Below are 17,357 nucleotides of genomic sequence, written 5' to 3' on the forward strand. Positions count from 1 at the left end.
TTCTACATTCTAAAATATAGATTGACATAATATCCTCGCCTAAAAATGTTTCAAAATTACTAGCTTTTTATTTCTTTGCATTTACTACTACTAAAAAATATTATTATTGAAATGCTACATGTGCATCTAACAATGAGTTTTATTACATGTTATGAACAAATAAATGAAAGTGTCGCACAAATTATGTTACGCATTGTTATAATTTGTTTTAGTTACAATATAAACAATTTTGTAACACAATTTAGCACAATTGATAAAAAATATAATTTTAGATTATAATTCTAGCAGTTATATTTTAATGAATAATTGACTTACGATATACCTAAAAAATCAGCAACAAAAACTCAAAGGATTACCTCGTCCTAACTGCAAATTTTTGTAGCAATAACTTTATTGCAATTTTACCGAATCAATTTAAGTAGATAATTCATTAGTTTATTACTTATATCACTCAATTACAACGCTAAATACACGAAAGAGACGCAAGTTCACTGTGTCCATCAGTTGCATTTGGCAAAAGATGAATCAAACATTAATGAGATTATAAGATGATAGGATTTGTTGCTGAAAAAGTTTCCACACTTATGAAAGATCACACTTGACAACTTCTTTGTTTTTCTGTCCGAACAAAGGTCAACCAGTGTTTCGGAGGTGCATGAAATCTCGTTAACCACAATTTCGCAAGGTGATACATTTTTGCAGGGATTAAATCACAAAAGTATAAGTTTTAATTTGTCATATTTTTGTGATTTGATGCAAAAAATCAAAATGCAAACTTTAATTAGGCATTCGATATTTAAAAATAGTTTTCTAATATTATGATATGTCCAAACTATACGTTAAGTTTACGTAGAATTTTTTATCATAAAAACTTAATGAGACCTGCAACTAAATCGAAACTAAGTAAACAACCGAATCTAATCAAAATTTATAAAGACTTAAAACCCGAATTTTTAGCCTAAACTATAAACTTGTACGAAAATTATTCTTTTTACACAACTCGTTTTACAAAAAAATATAACGATTTCACTTTCCATTATGCAAATGCAAAATACATTCGTACAGAATACGCACAACTTTTTGTACTGAATAGAATTCTTGCATGCCTAAACAGCTCAAAATAGTACATTTCATTCATCTCCATCCATGGAACACTGCTCCTCCTGCAAACCCACGCCACTCGACTCAGCTTTCACCTCGCTTTCCTTTGTTGCTTGGATATTTGATTTATAAATCCTTCACGTACTTGTATGCTGGCCTTCATGTGCAAACAAAACAACAGCTCATGGATGGATTATGGATTCGTATTACATAACAAAATATCCACATTTAGAAGTTATTATTACGTAATAAATAAGTGCATTCAGTTATGTAACAGGAAAGGTAACAAAATGAAATGTCATTTCCCGTGGTCGAAATCAAAATAAAATCTAATCAAAATTGAGTCAGTCAAACTGTATGCAAAGAATTATATTAAAAACTAGTTGGAGAAATGCCGACTACTTTATGAAAATGGGGGGTCTGTCTGATTTTGGTTTTAAGTGGTTTAAATATTTTGAGGTAATTGTAGTCAGAAAGTTGTGTAAGTTGGAAGCCGGAAATTTTATTATTTAAAAATAAGACGCATAAAAATGTTATTAGTTTGGGAAACTAAATTCAGAAATTGTGTTGTTGCATGAAAAAGTACATTGCATGAAAAATGAGGTGGGTCTTGTATTGCAAAGAAAAAGACAAATGTGCATACTTTCCAGTTGAAAAGTGAATTGACACCTTTCGCTTTTTTACTTAAAAATGTCGGAGTTGGGTGAATGCTTTCCGATTCTTTCGTATTATGCAACTTGTTTATTGCGACAGTTCTCTGGCTGACATTGGTATTTGCATACAACATATTTTTATTTTATTGTTGGATGTATGTACACAGCTTGCACAAAAAGTTGTGCATCTTGAAGACATTAATATGTAAGTTGAGCGAGGTTCAAGTCGCTCGTAAATCCCTGCGGGCGAGACAAAGTTAAAAATTTTCCAGAGGTTTGCCCGACATTTCGGGGAGAAGCCAAGTCATTCCTGTAGACGCTATTATGATAGCGGTAAAAATTACGTGAGGAAACATTGGCCATACTGCAAAAATAAATGCAAATATATAACATTTTATAATTTTTTTTACGAAAATTTGGTCGATAATTTTGAAAGTTTTTTTTACTCGAATTTTTTCTATCTATATAACTTAATCCTCAAAATTTATACATTTCCTTGTAGAAATTGTAAATCGGAATTTTATGAATTTTATTAGTTTGTTGAAATTTGAACTGAAATTTTCTATGATTTTTTCGAAACGCATAAGTTTGTCAATTTGAATGCATGATATTTACAAAAAAATCTACATTTTCTTTTAAAACAAAGTCCATATTTTCTGGTTATTTACCCGTTCCCACAAATGCGATCTGCGGTGCCAGGACGCCCCCCGTATTCGCCATTAGGCAACAAATCCCTAACGCCGTTGACCTCACGACCGTTGGGAAGGATTCCTGACAAAAACAAACGACCACCCCCCAAGCCCCAGCGACTCCAAATCGGGCCAAAAAGCTTAATATGGTCACATAAATTTCTGCTAGTTCCCCGCTAAAGTAAATTTCCAATCCGATCAGGACGCACAACGTGATGGACGCCATGCTCAAAAAGAGCGCCGTTACTCTCCTCCTACCTAACGCGTTCGAAAATACGGATCCCGCAGGAAATGCAATCATGTCGATGAGACCCATGTAGCCCATGTTGAGATAAGGGTTTCCTGAAATATTTTTTGCATTTGTTTTGCATTGAAAGTTTGAATGAAAGAGAGTCATTCACCGCCTAACCTGAAAGATTTTTTGCGTTAAAAGTTATGCCATAATAGGAAAATGCCACGGAGAAGAAGAGGGCGATAAATATGGCAAGTCTGCATCGGAAATTGGACCAGAGGAGGGTCAAGGAGTGGGAGGTTCGACCCGAACTTCCGGAATTTTCCTCCTCAGTAGTGATTACTTTTTGGAGGGAAGCAATTGTTGCGGGCGATGGAGGTGGGGTTCCGTTCCAGGATGAAATTTGGGAAAACACGGAGGTCGCTTGGGACGTTTGGGTGTGACATAGAAGCCACCGGGGGGTTTCTGGAAGCCAACTAGAGAGAGAATTTGTGTGCATGAAGTTTTGGTTTTACGAGTGGTTGAATTCCTATTTTTAATTTTCGAAGATTGTAAAATTCATAAATGAGAGGCATTTTTAAATGGATAATTTGGCTTGAAATTCATTCAGGTCTTAAAGAATGAACATTTGGGCATTACATTAAAATTCACGCAGAATTTCTACTAATTTTCTTACGGAAATGTCATCAATCCTAGAAACGCTGGTAGTGCTGCCGCCAACGAAAGTAGACGCCATGATGGAATTAGATACGCACAAAATGCTAACGCCATCTCTCCCGCGAACCAGAACGATATACTTCCACAGATAACGCGCCACCCAGGAGTTAAAAATTCCATGAGATAAATGCTGTAAATGCAGTAGAATCCTAAGTATCAGAAGACAACTGTTTATATAACGCCATAATTTCGACAATGGTGTCGCCACGACCTTTCACTTGACCTTGACCTACCTCCAACCCCCACTCCAGCAAAAAATCTTAGTACCGCATATACCCACGGATTGGGTGCAAGTGCACTCAAAATTCCAAAAGTTGACATGGTCAAAATTAACAGAAAGTGAATCTTCCTTCTCCCATAGCTAAAGTTATTACCAAATTATATTACTTTTACATATCAACTTTATTATTACTGCGTATTTGTACTCATATGTATATACCGATCTGCCAGCTGCGATCCACAAATTGCCCCCGACATCATACCCATCATGAAACAACTCGTAAACATTTCTGGAACCCAGGCCGAACTTCCGCGCAAATTCCACTAAAATAAAATAAATAAACAATGGTTTTAAGAGTTGATCATCGTCACGACCATTCCTTGGTCCAATTTGAACTAGACAGATAAGGGCAAGAGTGGAAGTAGAGTGTACACTTGTCCGGAACTGGAGAGGTTTCGGCCGATTGTCAGCTTCAACGTGGGTGTTGGTGATGCATGCACTTGTGTAACTCGTCTGAAGATGTAGGAGTAATTTTACTGATGTCAGAGGTGGAATTAGATGAGAATAGCTTTTTATGTTGAAAGTGACATGTCTGGACATTTAAAAAACACACGTGACATTTAAAAAAATGTTTTTTTAGAGAATTCAGTTTTCAGATTTCAGTTTCATTTCGAATTACGACTAATTACGGGAGATTTTCATTTCAGAAAAGGAATGGGTTTGAAGTGATGTAAGTTAAATTTCAAGAGGATTTTCTAACTAAATTACAAAATTTACGTTATTGTGGGTTGGATTTGGAAATATGGATTTGTTTTTCAGATTAGGAGTGATATTTTGTATTAGTATTGTTGAAAGTTGTGTATTCTGCCTTTGACGTACGTGTCTGATCCCCAAGTACATATTGCGTACTCACTCACCTCTTGAATCACAGATCCGGCTTGAAACCCCACAAAATAATTCTCATCTTCTCCACTTTCCGACGACGAACTATTCCCAATTATTCCACCAATTAGGGCTTCTTCATTTGCATGATTCGCCCCCACAAACACGGGCAACATTGCGATCATTGCAGCCGGAACCTCCGGACTCAATATTGCGAAACTTGCCCATAATTGGAAAGTCGAGAATCCACCTGCGTGGGTAAATTCGATATAAATTAAGAATAGCAATACGTTGCGCAAGCAAGGAGCACGATTATTGTGAAAATTACGTATTTGTAAAATCTGAGAAAATTCTTGAAAGTTGAATCGTTTTCGTTATCTTTAAATTCTTTACTAAATATACAGTAGGCAAAATAATCGAAAGGGTATGAACAACTACCGTACAAGTTGCTTATTTTTCACTTATGCAAAAGCTGTAAATGTTTGATATTGCATATCAATTTTACAACAAATTCTATGTAGATTTCGAAAATCATAGACATTTTTCTTAGAAATTTCGAATTTGTAAGTAAGTTTCGCGAGGCGCAAACATTGCACAAAAGAATTAAAGGAGTAGTTGTGCATTTTCGAATAAAATAGATTTGAGAATTTTCCAGTTAACAATTAAATCTTTTTAGCCATATGTAGAAGTCATTCTTAATAGTTTTTGATCATTTAAGTTAGTTCAGATTTTTTTCGACGAGTCAGAAATTCGAAATTTGTAAGAAAAATGTCTATGATTTTCGAAATCTATATGAAATTTACTCCAAAATTGATATGTTGCATTATCAAACAATGCAACATATAATTTTTTATATCTGCAAACATTTGCAGCTATAAACAACTTATAGGTTTACTACTCCTTGAATTACAGATATTTTGCTTACTGTACTAAAGAAAAGTACGACGCAATTGGGTGTAAATTCTAGTAAGAGATTTTCTTACCCAAGGAGAGAAGAAGGCTTTCTATGTTTTCATGCCCATCTGGCATAAGTATGGATGCTCGTAGCATTTTCGGTTAAAGTTGAACTTTTGAAAAGGCTTCAAAATTTCTCAAAGTAAATTTTAAAATGTAACTTGTTTGATGTTTTGGGATAGGTGTGAAATGAAAAATGTTAAAAATCGGGTCTAAAAAACCTTACAATATAAAAACAATAATTTATAAAATAACTATAAAATATCTCAAATCTAATGTAGAAAGCCAAAAGAAGTATAAAAGTTTAGTTCACTTATTCAAGTCATACTATCCTGAAGTATAAATTCAAAAAAAAATTAAAATTAAATTATTAATTTTACATCGGAAGCTAAATTTCTACGCCGATTACTTAAATCATAGAAAATATGATCGTGCAAAATAATATTAGGTAATGATACCACTTTCTTAAAAGTGCACAACGATTCAAAAGTCTAAAAATTCCGATAAATAATTTTCTTTATGAAAAATCTATAGAATAATTTAAAAAATTCCAAAATGTCAATATCTTTCAATAACTTGTACCACATCCAAAACTCAAACTACTTTATCCTTTCAAAACATTAATGTGTACTCATTCCCTTGACGTTTACACACCTCTTAAAATACATCACAATTCCCATTCAATCCAATTTCTTTCTCATTGTCAAGTCAAGTCATGCCCAAAAAATAGATTTATTTAAAAGCATGCCAAATTATCATAATTTTTCTTCTATTTATCAGTTCATTATCATTGTCAAGATTGAGTCGCAATATGATTTATTTCTTTGCCCCTTTTCCCTTTATTTCCTCGATACACATTCCTAATTCGCACATTATTTCGCAATTATTACATTGTAAATCATAAAGCGAGCTAAACTCGCATCAAGTGGCGTCAATCAATCTAAATAATAAATCTTCCACGATTCGTGGAGACGAATGCGTAACAAACAATTAAGCGGAGCTATAAATGATTCCATTTCATTGCATGTTATTTATCCTCCACTGCGATGCTCGTCGACGGGTAATCCTCGATCTCCTCTCGAAAGGATTGCGACTTGCTTCATCTATAATTCGTTTACATAATGCCACACACGCAGATATATTGTTTGTATGTAGTGCACAAATGAGATAGAGTCGTAAAAACATCAACAGCATCTTGTATAATTTAGAGGTACGGGTGAATGAAAATGCTCGGATTTTGATGGGGTTTCGGATCGAATTTGTGTGTGAAATTGTGAGGTGCTTTTATTTTTGGTATTTCGTAGATCTCGTGTGAATCTCACAATTTCTAAATTTTCAACATAATTTTAATTATAAATACCGAGTAATTAAAAAAATGTATTTCGTGAATTTTTGTATACAAACATATTTCATGTAATTCGTGCACTTTGAGACATTCCAATGTTTTTACGTAATATTTTTCTTAGCCTCATTTTGTGTAACAATTCTAAAAATTTGTGAGTTTCACACATCTCTTCAAATTTTCTTTTAAACTTTAACCATGATTTCCGAAATTACATCACCATCTCGGAACCCTGTCCTTATTTAATGAAAACCTTAAGATTTTAACTTATTCATCTCACACTGATTCTAATTCTGCTAATTCTTCCCATTTTATCTCTCACCCTGTCGCTCTAAACCATCTCACAGCCCCTCGTGGGAATCATTACACAATCTTCTCCACGAAAACTCGTGCCCCGAGATAACAAATAGAAGAGTGATATAAGTAAAGTAATACAGAGGCGAATGAATAAGAAGCATTTAAAATTCCACGCACCACACCAGCACCGCCATCACCGCCATCATATGTAATGAACTCTTTCATCTTAACGGTCTCAGATAAGATGTAACATAACAAAAGTCAGTACAGGGGCTGATGGGTTCACTGACTGAATGGGATCCAGTTAATTGAAAGAATCTTGCAAGAGTTCCAGTTAATTCCGACAAAGTGATGATAACATGTAATGGGTCGATAACAATGAGTGGCATGGATTTCACTTTGGAAATGCTTTAGTTTTTGGTGATTATTTCATAAAATTGTAGTCTATGTAGTTCTTAAAATTATCTAGAAATTTAGTTTGACGCGTAAATCTTTATGTACAAAACTATTCAAAATTGGTGGAATTAACTTGTTAACCTTTAAATCCGTAATAAAAATTACAAAGTTATGATGTAATTGCTTTTCTCCTAGATGAATTTTAAAGCATTTTAAACGAGTATTATATCAAACCACTATTAAATTAATTTAATCACATAGATGTACAAAATTAGAATCTTCACTAAATCTGTAACCAAAATCGCACAAGTCTAAACATATTTAGACCTTTCAAAAATGCATCCACAGCATAATTCGACACAAAATTTCACTCTTTTCTCCCCATGAACTCCCCATCTCACATGTAAAATCCGACCCATAAATCCATCCAATTAGATAAACATCACCCTCACCCCGATACCCCAAACCAAGTCCTCGAGCAAAAAAGAAACTTAATTTAACATGACACGATTTAAACTTTACAAGACATTAGAGGTGAGCTGGATCGCTATTTTTTGAGATCCGACCCACTCAAAAAATTTCTAGATCCGATCTATTTAGAATCTAATTGGATCGGATCGGGCCATGGCTTATTCAAAAAAAACGGAAATCCGGCTCATCTCTAAACGACATACATAATTGCCTCATTTCATGTCATCCATCCTTTAGCCTGCATCTCATCTCATCCCATTTTATTTTATCTTGTGAACTTTCTCCTCCATCCAAAAATAGGTTGTAATCTCTTCTTTTCCTTTATCTACGTGTTTTCCATGTTTGTTTGTGTTTGTTGTTGTTTTTCTCTATCTGAATGTAATGTGTGTGTGTCCTGTGGATCTGGTAGGAGAAAAAGTGGAAGGAGTGGATTGGTTTTGAGTTTGTTGTTGATTGCTTTATACATTCATTCAAGAGTGGGTCGAGATGAGATGGAGGAAAAGTAAAAGTAGGGAAGGGATTAATTCTAAAGCAAAGCAAGCAAAGGAAGGAATGAAGGATTGAATTGAAGAAGAAAAGTAATGTAAAGTAAAGCATACACACTTCAACGAGACAGCAACTCAAGTACAGAGTACGTACTAAAGGCCAAGATTCCGTCCGGGCCAGGCAGAATATGTATGTGAAGAGGAGATGGCAGGGTTCGGTAAATTAGCAGGACTTTTTTTGTGGTTGAGGCAATCATTTTTTTTAATGTGTATTTTTCGAAAAGAATTTGAGAATGATGATACTAGTAATTGAAATTTGGAAATTGAAATTAGCAACATGTAAATTCTGTGTTTTAAATCTGAAGGTGTCGTAGATGTGCTCCCGGTATTATTAATCCTAAGTAGCTTCAGCTACTTTATACGAAGACTTTGTACGTCTGTCTGTCCGTAGGCAGGATAACGGGATAACGGATCGAAATAATCGAAATCAGTGTTCGGAATCATACATATGACCTCAGGAGGAGGATCCTATCAACTTTTGGGGTCAATCGGGCCACCCCCCTTGACGCCAAGGGGGTGTAGTCGGGGTAAAATGAGATTTTCGAGTATTCACGCAATACCGTGGGAGTGGTTGGGGTGAAGGGAGTCTGAAGTTACTTCCTTATGTGAGTTTTCGACGAATTATTTTTATCATGAGTAGATTCAAGATGAGTTAAAATTTTATGGAAAATTCTTCTCAGAAGTTAAACTTCTCATAATTTTCATTCCCATTAAACCACAAAAATCTCCTAATTTCCCTAACTAAAATTCCCCATGTTCGAAACCCTAACTAACCTACCACTATTCTACCCACCCACCCAAGCTTTTCTTGCCTGCTAAAATTCTCATATTGATTCACTCCAAGCTCCACTCTCCTCTCCTCTCTCGCCAAGTATTTAGAAAGCTGGAGAAAGTGAGGAAATCTTCTCCTGCAGTAGCATCATCATCATCAGGCAGCAGAAGCAACGGCAGGAGGAAAGCTACATAGTTCACGGGTCTCCTCCTGTATAAATATTCTGTATTCAGTCGTGTCCTTTACTCCGACGAGACCACCACACTCTGGATTTAGGCACCAGGACCACGGACGGATAGTGAAGTTGTATGTAGTTGTTCACATTGCCTTCGTCGTTGTCGTATTGGAGATACGGGACTTCAGAAACGACGATCAAGTACGCAAGAACCGTAGACTTTCTCCATCCGGCCAAAAGAGTGGAGAAGAGAGAAGAGGAAACTTGGGAGCCTGCTTTTGCCTGCAGTATGTAGTAGCAGAGTTACGTAAAATGAGAGTACTTATGTACCTTCTCCACAGGAATTCTTGCCATACTTACTACCCGGGTAGTGGAGAAGAGCAGAGCAGACGACCCGCCGTATCAACAAGGCGTTGTAAATTAAGTGTGAATGGATGGAATCTAGAGGGGAAAATATGCAGAATTTTGATTAAGGGTGCATAAAACTGCAGCATGACAAGGAATGGATATATGTATGGGCTTAGGAATATGCAAGTGAGTGAATGAGGGAGGTATTAGCATTTAAAAAATGGATACCGGCGAGATGCAATAAACATTGCTAGATTATGGGACATAGTGTAATGATAATGACACACCTGGCAAATCATGCAAATCATCAAATCATGATACTCATGAATTTGGGTCGAACGGATATTAGACAGTAGGTTTTGTGAAATAATTATACACTTCACAAGTGATAACGGATTTGGAATGTAATATCTTGACTTTCAAAAGTGCAATTATTTTTCATCGTAAAATATTGATTTACAAAGAACACAACTCCTCACTTAATTAAGTTTTGTAATATTTTATTATTATTCAGAAATGTTATTAAACAGACTTGGCCAAATTACTGATTTGATATGAAATATGCATTCCTAAATCTATGAAACTGTAGCAGAAACTAATTTATTTATTACATATGTATGCACATTCATATTTTCCCCAAACCTGTGTTCATCCTGGTGCGGCAGCCGGGAGGGCGGAGGACAGGAAGACAAAAAGGTACGAAGACCTTCTGGACAGATTCCTCTTTGTTCCCGTAGCCGTTGAAACAACTGGAGTATGGGGCAAGGAGGGCCTGTCCCTTATCAAAGAAATAGGGACAAGGATCACAGCCCTCACGGACGAGAAGAGGGCAACGAATTTTCTCATCCAAAGAATTAGTATCGCAGTTCAACGCGGAAATGTGGCCGCGATTTTAGGATCTCTGCCAGCAGGACGAGAGCTGGATGAGATTTTTTATCTTTAGGACGACAACAATTAGAGGAATTCTTTTTAAAACATTCAGATAGGGAAATTAATGTACGGCGCTGGTCGTTTAGCTTTGTCGAAATAAATGTATGTAAAATGAACATGGAAAGAACAATAATAAATACACAAATATGTTGGTCATATTTCATATTTTCCAGAAAGCCGTATAATAATGCAACTTTCTCCACTAATTGTACTAGTCCTCATCTACAGCTAAATTTAACTACAATTTACGCATGTATGTACATTCATATCTAACTACTAAAACCTGTATACACAAATGAATATCATCATGTCCTTTTCTCTTCCTCTCGCTAGGTAAAAGTTTGCGCAAAAATGGGAGAATAATTATTAATATTTTTAAACATGGTGGAATGTGTGCTGAGAAATCATGGCATCGTATCTGAAGGGAAAGCATGCAGGGTCCTTTAACTGTTTCCTTGGAAGATTTTTAGACATTTGGTGGTGCGCATCGGATACATGGATTTTATATGAAGCGTTATTAAATCGGGTGAGAACAATGTTTCCCACGGCAAATTCTGCAAACTTGGCCTTCCAGTCTGGATTCCTAATTGCATGCATGCTTTTCGATATTGATCCACGAAGCGGCGCGCCTTGTCACTGTCGCGTTGAGTACAAATCAGCAAGTATTTGTTCACATGTGCCTATTAATTCAAGATTTAGAAAGTTTTATTTATTGGTGCTAACTAAATAAATATTCAACATTATCTTAACATTCGGATTTTTGAGATCTTACAGGTTGGACAACACCGGACAGTGCATAACGGCTAAAGTCAGCTCCATCCAGCAGCAGCGAGCTACTTCTTGCCAAAATCTTGAGAGGTGGTCCAGCGTAGATCCGCGCCTCATTTGCTGTATGAAACGGACAATAGGACAACATTTTTTGTACAATGTAGTAACAGAGTTACGTACCATACTTACTACCCGGGTAGTAATGGAGAAGAGCAGACGACCCGCCGTATCAACAAGGCATTGTGTGAATGGAGGGAATTTAGGGGGGAAATATGCAGAATTTTGATTAAGGGTGCATAAATCTGCAGAATGACAAGGAATGGATATGAGGAATATGTAAGTGAGTGAATGGGGGAAGTAGCATTTAAAAAATGGAGTGAATGGGGGATACCGGTCAATTATGTTATATAACTTTATTAGGGATCTTATACGACTTGGGAGAGATTTCGAGATTATGACTTTAGTCTCAAATTATTATTATGTAACCGGAAGCACGCCTGGGAGAGTAGGCCTTCTTCTTTTCTTTTATTATGTAATTCCAGATTTAGGAATTTTGAGATAAGTTTTCACAGTGGGAATGTCGGATTTCTGCAGAACTGGAAAGAGCACAAGTCATACCTATTTTTGAGGCACCGGCTTTTGTAAAACGCAGGGTCCAGCCGTTTTGGTCAGTCGTTGATTTGGTCGGATTCAATGGTAAATTAATTATTCTGGTAAAATTCTCTAAATGAACTCCGCTAGAAAATCAGCCTCCAGAAAGTAAACTAAACTAACTAAAGTAATGCAAGTAAGCAATGGAATCAATTAATGAATGCCGGAGCACGTCACAAGCTTTTCTCATCCACTTTCCATTTTGGGGCCCAGCAGCATCCTGTTCAGATTGAATAAAACTTGTTCAACCATTTCAAAACTCGCAAATTTGTCAATTCATCTATCCAATCCAATTCCAGTAAAATCTGCTCCAGAGACGACTGCCAGTCTGTCTGCCTTCCTTCCTTCCTACGATGTACTTTCTCTTGCTAACACTAATAATACACACATTTTATAGGGTTTCGTTTTGTGGGGGAAAAAGTGCATTAAATTTATGAAAAACTGGGCAAAAATCTGGAAAGTTTTAAAGAGGAGGGCATATTATTATTTGACCTAGTTTTGTTAATTTTAGACAAAAATTTTACAAATGAATTGACAATAAAATCTGTGATAAATTGCATTAGCTTGCAACTCCTATTATCAAATAGCCTAAAAGTGTTCAAACTGAACATCAGAATTATCCGTTGCATACATTTAGCAAGAGAGTTGGCTACACGACTTTTTGCACGGCACAAAAAAAGTGAACCATTCATTTAATTTTTTTGCACTGCGAAATATATTGAAGTCATACCGTATCAATTTACCCCACTTGAAGCAAGTTAAAAACAACCTTTGTGATTAACAAAAATCGTGCGGGAAACTAAATTGCTGTATGAAACGGACAGTAGGACAACACTTGTTTGACGCCATATTCTCCCATTCTTTCCCAAAATCTGTCCTCCTCTTTCCCGGAAATCCATGCAATTTCACCCACTCCCAACATTTTGAAACACTACTCCTCATTCCCCACCAGACCAGTCCTTCGTCCTAATCAAATAACAGATTGGATTGGATTTCCCTACCATACCAGAATTTGAATTCGTAATGAAAAATTACACGATTATACAACTTTGTGTCCCGTTCCACTGGGATGTTTTCGCTTTAAAGGGGGCATTTAAAATACAGGGTTCGCCTCGTTAACTTTCTTCCACCTTCCCCAAGGCTGCATAGTGAGTGGGAAAGTCATGATAATAATAATTACAACTGTTCCCCTACATTGCATGCCACAGAACTTGACAGATTACTTTCTCACCCAAGCCAAACTCAAACCATAAGGAAAGCCCCACTCTGAGGGAGAAAGTTTCTGAAATACTTCAATTTGTTTTGACACTTGAAGGCGAGGGAAGTAAATGTGTAATGAAACGGTTCATTACTGCTTCCACCCCAAAAACACCATTGCCACCACGACTATCCTACCTATCCTTAAGGGGAAGAGGAAGTCTAAAAAGTCCCCCCTAAAACTCCCTCCAGTATTCTTATCACGTTTCAAATTATTCCATGAATCACGAAGAGAATCTACTTCTTCTTCTTCTTCTCTGATTCTACAGGATTTTTTTTTCGAAAATAAATTCATTCCATAAAAACCTGTCCCTACTTTGGCCATGATTCAATTCGATTTCAATTCTATCAGCATTTCAAGCCAGTCCTGAATTGAAATTCACTTCGAGGACGCGGAGGTGAAAGTGAAAGTCGAATCTGATCCTTTTTTGGCCTGTATCTTATTATTTTTTGAAAATCACGACGTCAAGGAAAGTATTCCCCCTGTCAAAGTAAAGTCAAGGTGGGATCGTTTTTTTGTGCTTGAATGCGTAAAATTGATGATCAGTTATGAATTCGGGTTTCGAGATGAGATCTTGTTTCTTAAGAACCCTTGGGTGTATTCTGTTCTGAAATTGTGGTATCGCCGAGAGGTCGACGGTGTCGGTACGCATGAGGGACTTTGCCTCTGATACTCTCGTCTTTCCAGCCGTATAATAAATGGTGTATGGGACCTGCCCGAAGGAATTGTCGCATTCAGCCGTGACAGAGAACAAAATAGGAAAACATTTCACAGTGGCCGCGGAAGCGTAATGTCCCCACGGTTATTCAAAGTCCCCATTATCTCCCCATGCTATGTAACGCCTCCCTCCCCTATCCTGCAATGTTTATGTCCCCACAACTTCCGCGGCCACATGTTGGGGTCTCCTCATTCCATCATCAATCTCAGACCCGTGGCGGTGGAGGGACGCGGAGAGAGAGAGAGAGGGAGAAAGTGCTGGATTTTCTGGTTCGGTTTTGGTCACCCGGTCGAGAGTCATGAAATGCACCTCGTAAATCACTACACAGGACGAATCTTGCTCACACACAGAGGGAGAGTAGGATTCGACCTGAATTATCGGTTATGTTGAAATCCGGTGGTGGAAAAAGGGAGATCAATATTATTAGTGGGACGGGCGACGTTTGGCAGGTCTGGTGGAGACTTGGATGCAATCGGTTACTTTACTTATTGGATGGATGGAGAGAAAAAGTCCTTCTTTTTTTGCATGACTCTTTTTCATCTTTTTGAATCCAAGAAACTTTCGGAGGAAGTGGGAGTGGTTGAGGCCGCGGCGGAAGTGAGAATTGATTTCTCTTCCCGGATGCATTTTTACTTGTATATAAATCCAACCCATGAAATGAGATCGTGACTTTTACCGGTGAAATTTTTCGTAGGGGGAGGAGGGTTCTCTTGCCGGATACGTTTTTGCACATGAATTAAACCAAATGAATTTAAATTGGGGTAAAGTATGCCAAAGGGGTCATTTTACTTAAATAGCTTTATAAATATCTCAACTTTCCCCCAGCCAGAAATACATAAATGCATATATAACTTAACCGAGCAGAACATAACAAACTTCTAAATCTGAAAAGTCCTAAAATGTCTCCGTTTTTATAATGGCTCATCCTCCCCTTTCTCTTTCTACGAATTGTGTGATTCTCATCTAATTTAATTCCAAGAAATTGGACATGGCACAACAGAAAGTTGCCAAAATGGGTCCATGCATGACTTTCTCTTACTACCCGCTCCATTCTTGAGTGAGAGAGAAAGAGACAACAGATACAAACAGTTTTATGATAACATAGTGCCATAAAATGAATCCGGGCACAGCATATATGAACACATTACACTCTCCGTCTACATATTACTCTTGGTGAGATAAGCGAATATTATGTAGCAAGTAAAAAGATGCAATCTCGCATTTAATCAGGAACGACCAGAGCCCTTCACCTTGGATAAGAAGGAGAGAGAATACGAGTAAAAAGGGGTATAAATAAGGCCCAGCAAAGTGAAAGCAGGCCAAGCGAATGTCCACACGCAGCACTTTACATATACTGAAATTTATAAACAAATTCTCCTCAAAATATATCTATCGGCGACTTTCCTTTTACAACTTTAGCTGAAAACTTTCTCCCAAAAAATATACATCTTTATACAACTTTCGCTGGTGCAAATTTCACACATTTATTTGCATCTTCTCCCCCACTTCTGTGTGAATAAGTAGTCTTGAATAATTCTGTCGTAGTCATACTCATCTTATACATACATGCATAAGTTCCTATACTTTCTCCACTTCCTCCTCCATCCTCCAGGTTTCGTGTATGTTTTATAAATTATCATAAAATCAATGCATGTGTGAATGTCAAAACAAAAAGAATAATATTATTGAATTTTCTCTCCATCCTTGGTGAAACCAGCCAGCTGATGCTTCAGATATTTCTCAATTTATTATTTTATGTATCAAGAAACGTAATAACGCAACATTTCCAACCCAACATTTCAATATTCCCTAGAACCCAGAGAGAAAGACAGGCCGATAAATAAGCCGGGCATCACAGCAGCAGCATCGAATCCCATCCGTCCGTCCTGCCAGATTGAATTTGTTTCCCAAGAAATATATATGCAACTAGACTACTGAGCTAGTAGTGCTGGCCAAAATGTGGACCTATACGCAAAATACGAGCGTACTACTACTACATACAGCTCCCTACTTTCTCCCACTTTCATTAATATTCTATTCAACTGCCAAGCAAAACCCAGGCAAGCAAACCTCGAAATCTCGGACTGGGAAAATATACACGCAACTGATGTACCTCCCAGTTTTAGTTTACAGCCTGCAATTGTAAATTCCGAGGAGATGGTGACTGACTGAAGTGAGACTTACACTTACTCTTTAGTACAGTGGATGCTTTTGGTGAGAATGTGGCCAAAACCGCGGTATAGAGGACTGTATAACGAATATAAATAAGTTAAAGAGAGCTAAGGGAACGCTGGTCGACGAAAGACGAAAGAAAACCAAAATTACGAAACAGCCTTCTCTCCTCTCTTATGCTCCCTAGTTTTACAACCACATCGTCATCACGGCATGACATTTACAAGGAGGAGAGAGAGAGAGATGTAATAATTTGGTGGGATAAAGCCAATAAGGAAAATGACAGGTTGGAAAGAAGTAAAGGATAGATAGTGTGTCCGTTAAATCCGAGAAAGGACCGCCCAGGGGAACTCATATTTCATTCTCAAAAAGAGAAAGTTTTCATGTTTTTCTCTCCATGTATGTTTTTAAACTCTGGGACGGAAATTGGGAAAGAATCCAATGGTCGGGAAGAGAGAAAGTAGTAGTAGCAAAGCAAGCAAGGAGAAATTGTGAAAGGGAGGAAAGACCTTGTACTGTTGATATTTAGTATAAGGCAAAACGAAACCGCACCGCAAACAGGACCAAGTCGGAAATGTAACGAAAGCGAGAGAGTAAGTGGTTCACATAGTGAGTTAAGTTGAGTGAGTGAGTGAGTAGTGAGTTGTCGCTTGTTGGGTTGAAGGAGAGAAAAGCTTAAACTCTTGGCCCAAATCGGATCAACTTTCTCCGTACCTTTCTACACAGAAAGTTTAAGTTTTCGAAAGAAAGTGGGGAAAAGATGGTTGTTTTGGTAGTGAGTTACCGTCTCACCTGACATGTCGGTGCGTCACCTTCCTTCGTGACGAGACATTTCTGAAATTCTTGTAAAATCTCACCCTTCTTAAACGATTGAGATTTCATGGTCTCATTTTTACCAAAAGGAATAAGGAACGAAAAGCAGGAAGGAATACTCTGGTTTCACGGGAAAAGATCAATTGTACTTTTTTCCCGTATGAGTTTCTCTCAATGCATCAAATTTTTGCTGGGGCAATTTAACGGTGTGAAGCACACAACACAACCTCCCTCTCCTGCAGAATTATATAGT

At 37.1% G+C, this 17,357-nt stretch overlaps 1 protein-coding gene and 1 long non-coding RNA gene across 2 annotated transcripts; one reads left to right on the plus strand and one right to left on the minus strand.

The window, feature by feature from the left end:
• Window positions 1-1,868: 1,868 nt before the first annotated feature.
• Window positions 1,869-6,088, minus strand: LOC110853375 (solute carrier family 22 member 15-like). Its single transcript, XM_022101637.2, has 8 exons — window positions 5,478-6,088; window positions 4,530-4,744; window positions 3,832-3,935; window positions 3,626-3,753; window positions 3,352-3,541; window positions 2,853-3,151; window positions 2,423-2,785; window positions 1,869-2,118 (listed from the first exon to the last, which is right to left on the minus strand). Exons 1-8 carry the CDS (start codon window positions 5,542-5,544, stop codon window positions 2,012-2,014), a joined length of 1,473 nt encoding a protein of 490 aa, XP_021957329.1. The 5' UTR covers window positions 5,545-6,088; the 3' UTR covers window positions 1,869-2,011.
• Window positions 6,089-9,146: 3,058 nt separating this feature from the next.
• Window positions 9,147-10,887, plus strand: LOC118436353. The gene is made up of 2 exons (XR_004835387.1): window positions 9,147-9,733; window positions 9,788-10,887. It is a non-coding gene; the product is annotated as an uncharacterized LOC118436353 (long non-coding RNA).
• Window positions 10,888-17,357: the final 6,470 nt, after the last annotated feature.

Source organism: Folsomia candida, unplaced genomic scaffold (genome assembly GCF_002217175.1).
Source record: "Folsomia candida strain VU population unplaced genomic scaffold, ASM221717v1 Fcan01_Sc008, whole genome shotgun sequence".
Taxonomy (NCBI): domain Eukaryota; kingdom Metazoa; phylum Arthropoda; class Collembola; order Entomobryomorpha; family Isotomidae; genus Folsomia; species Folsomia candida.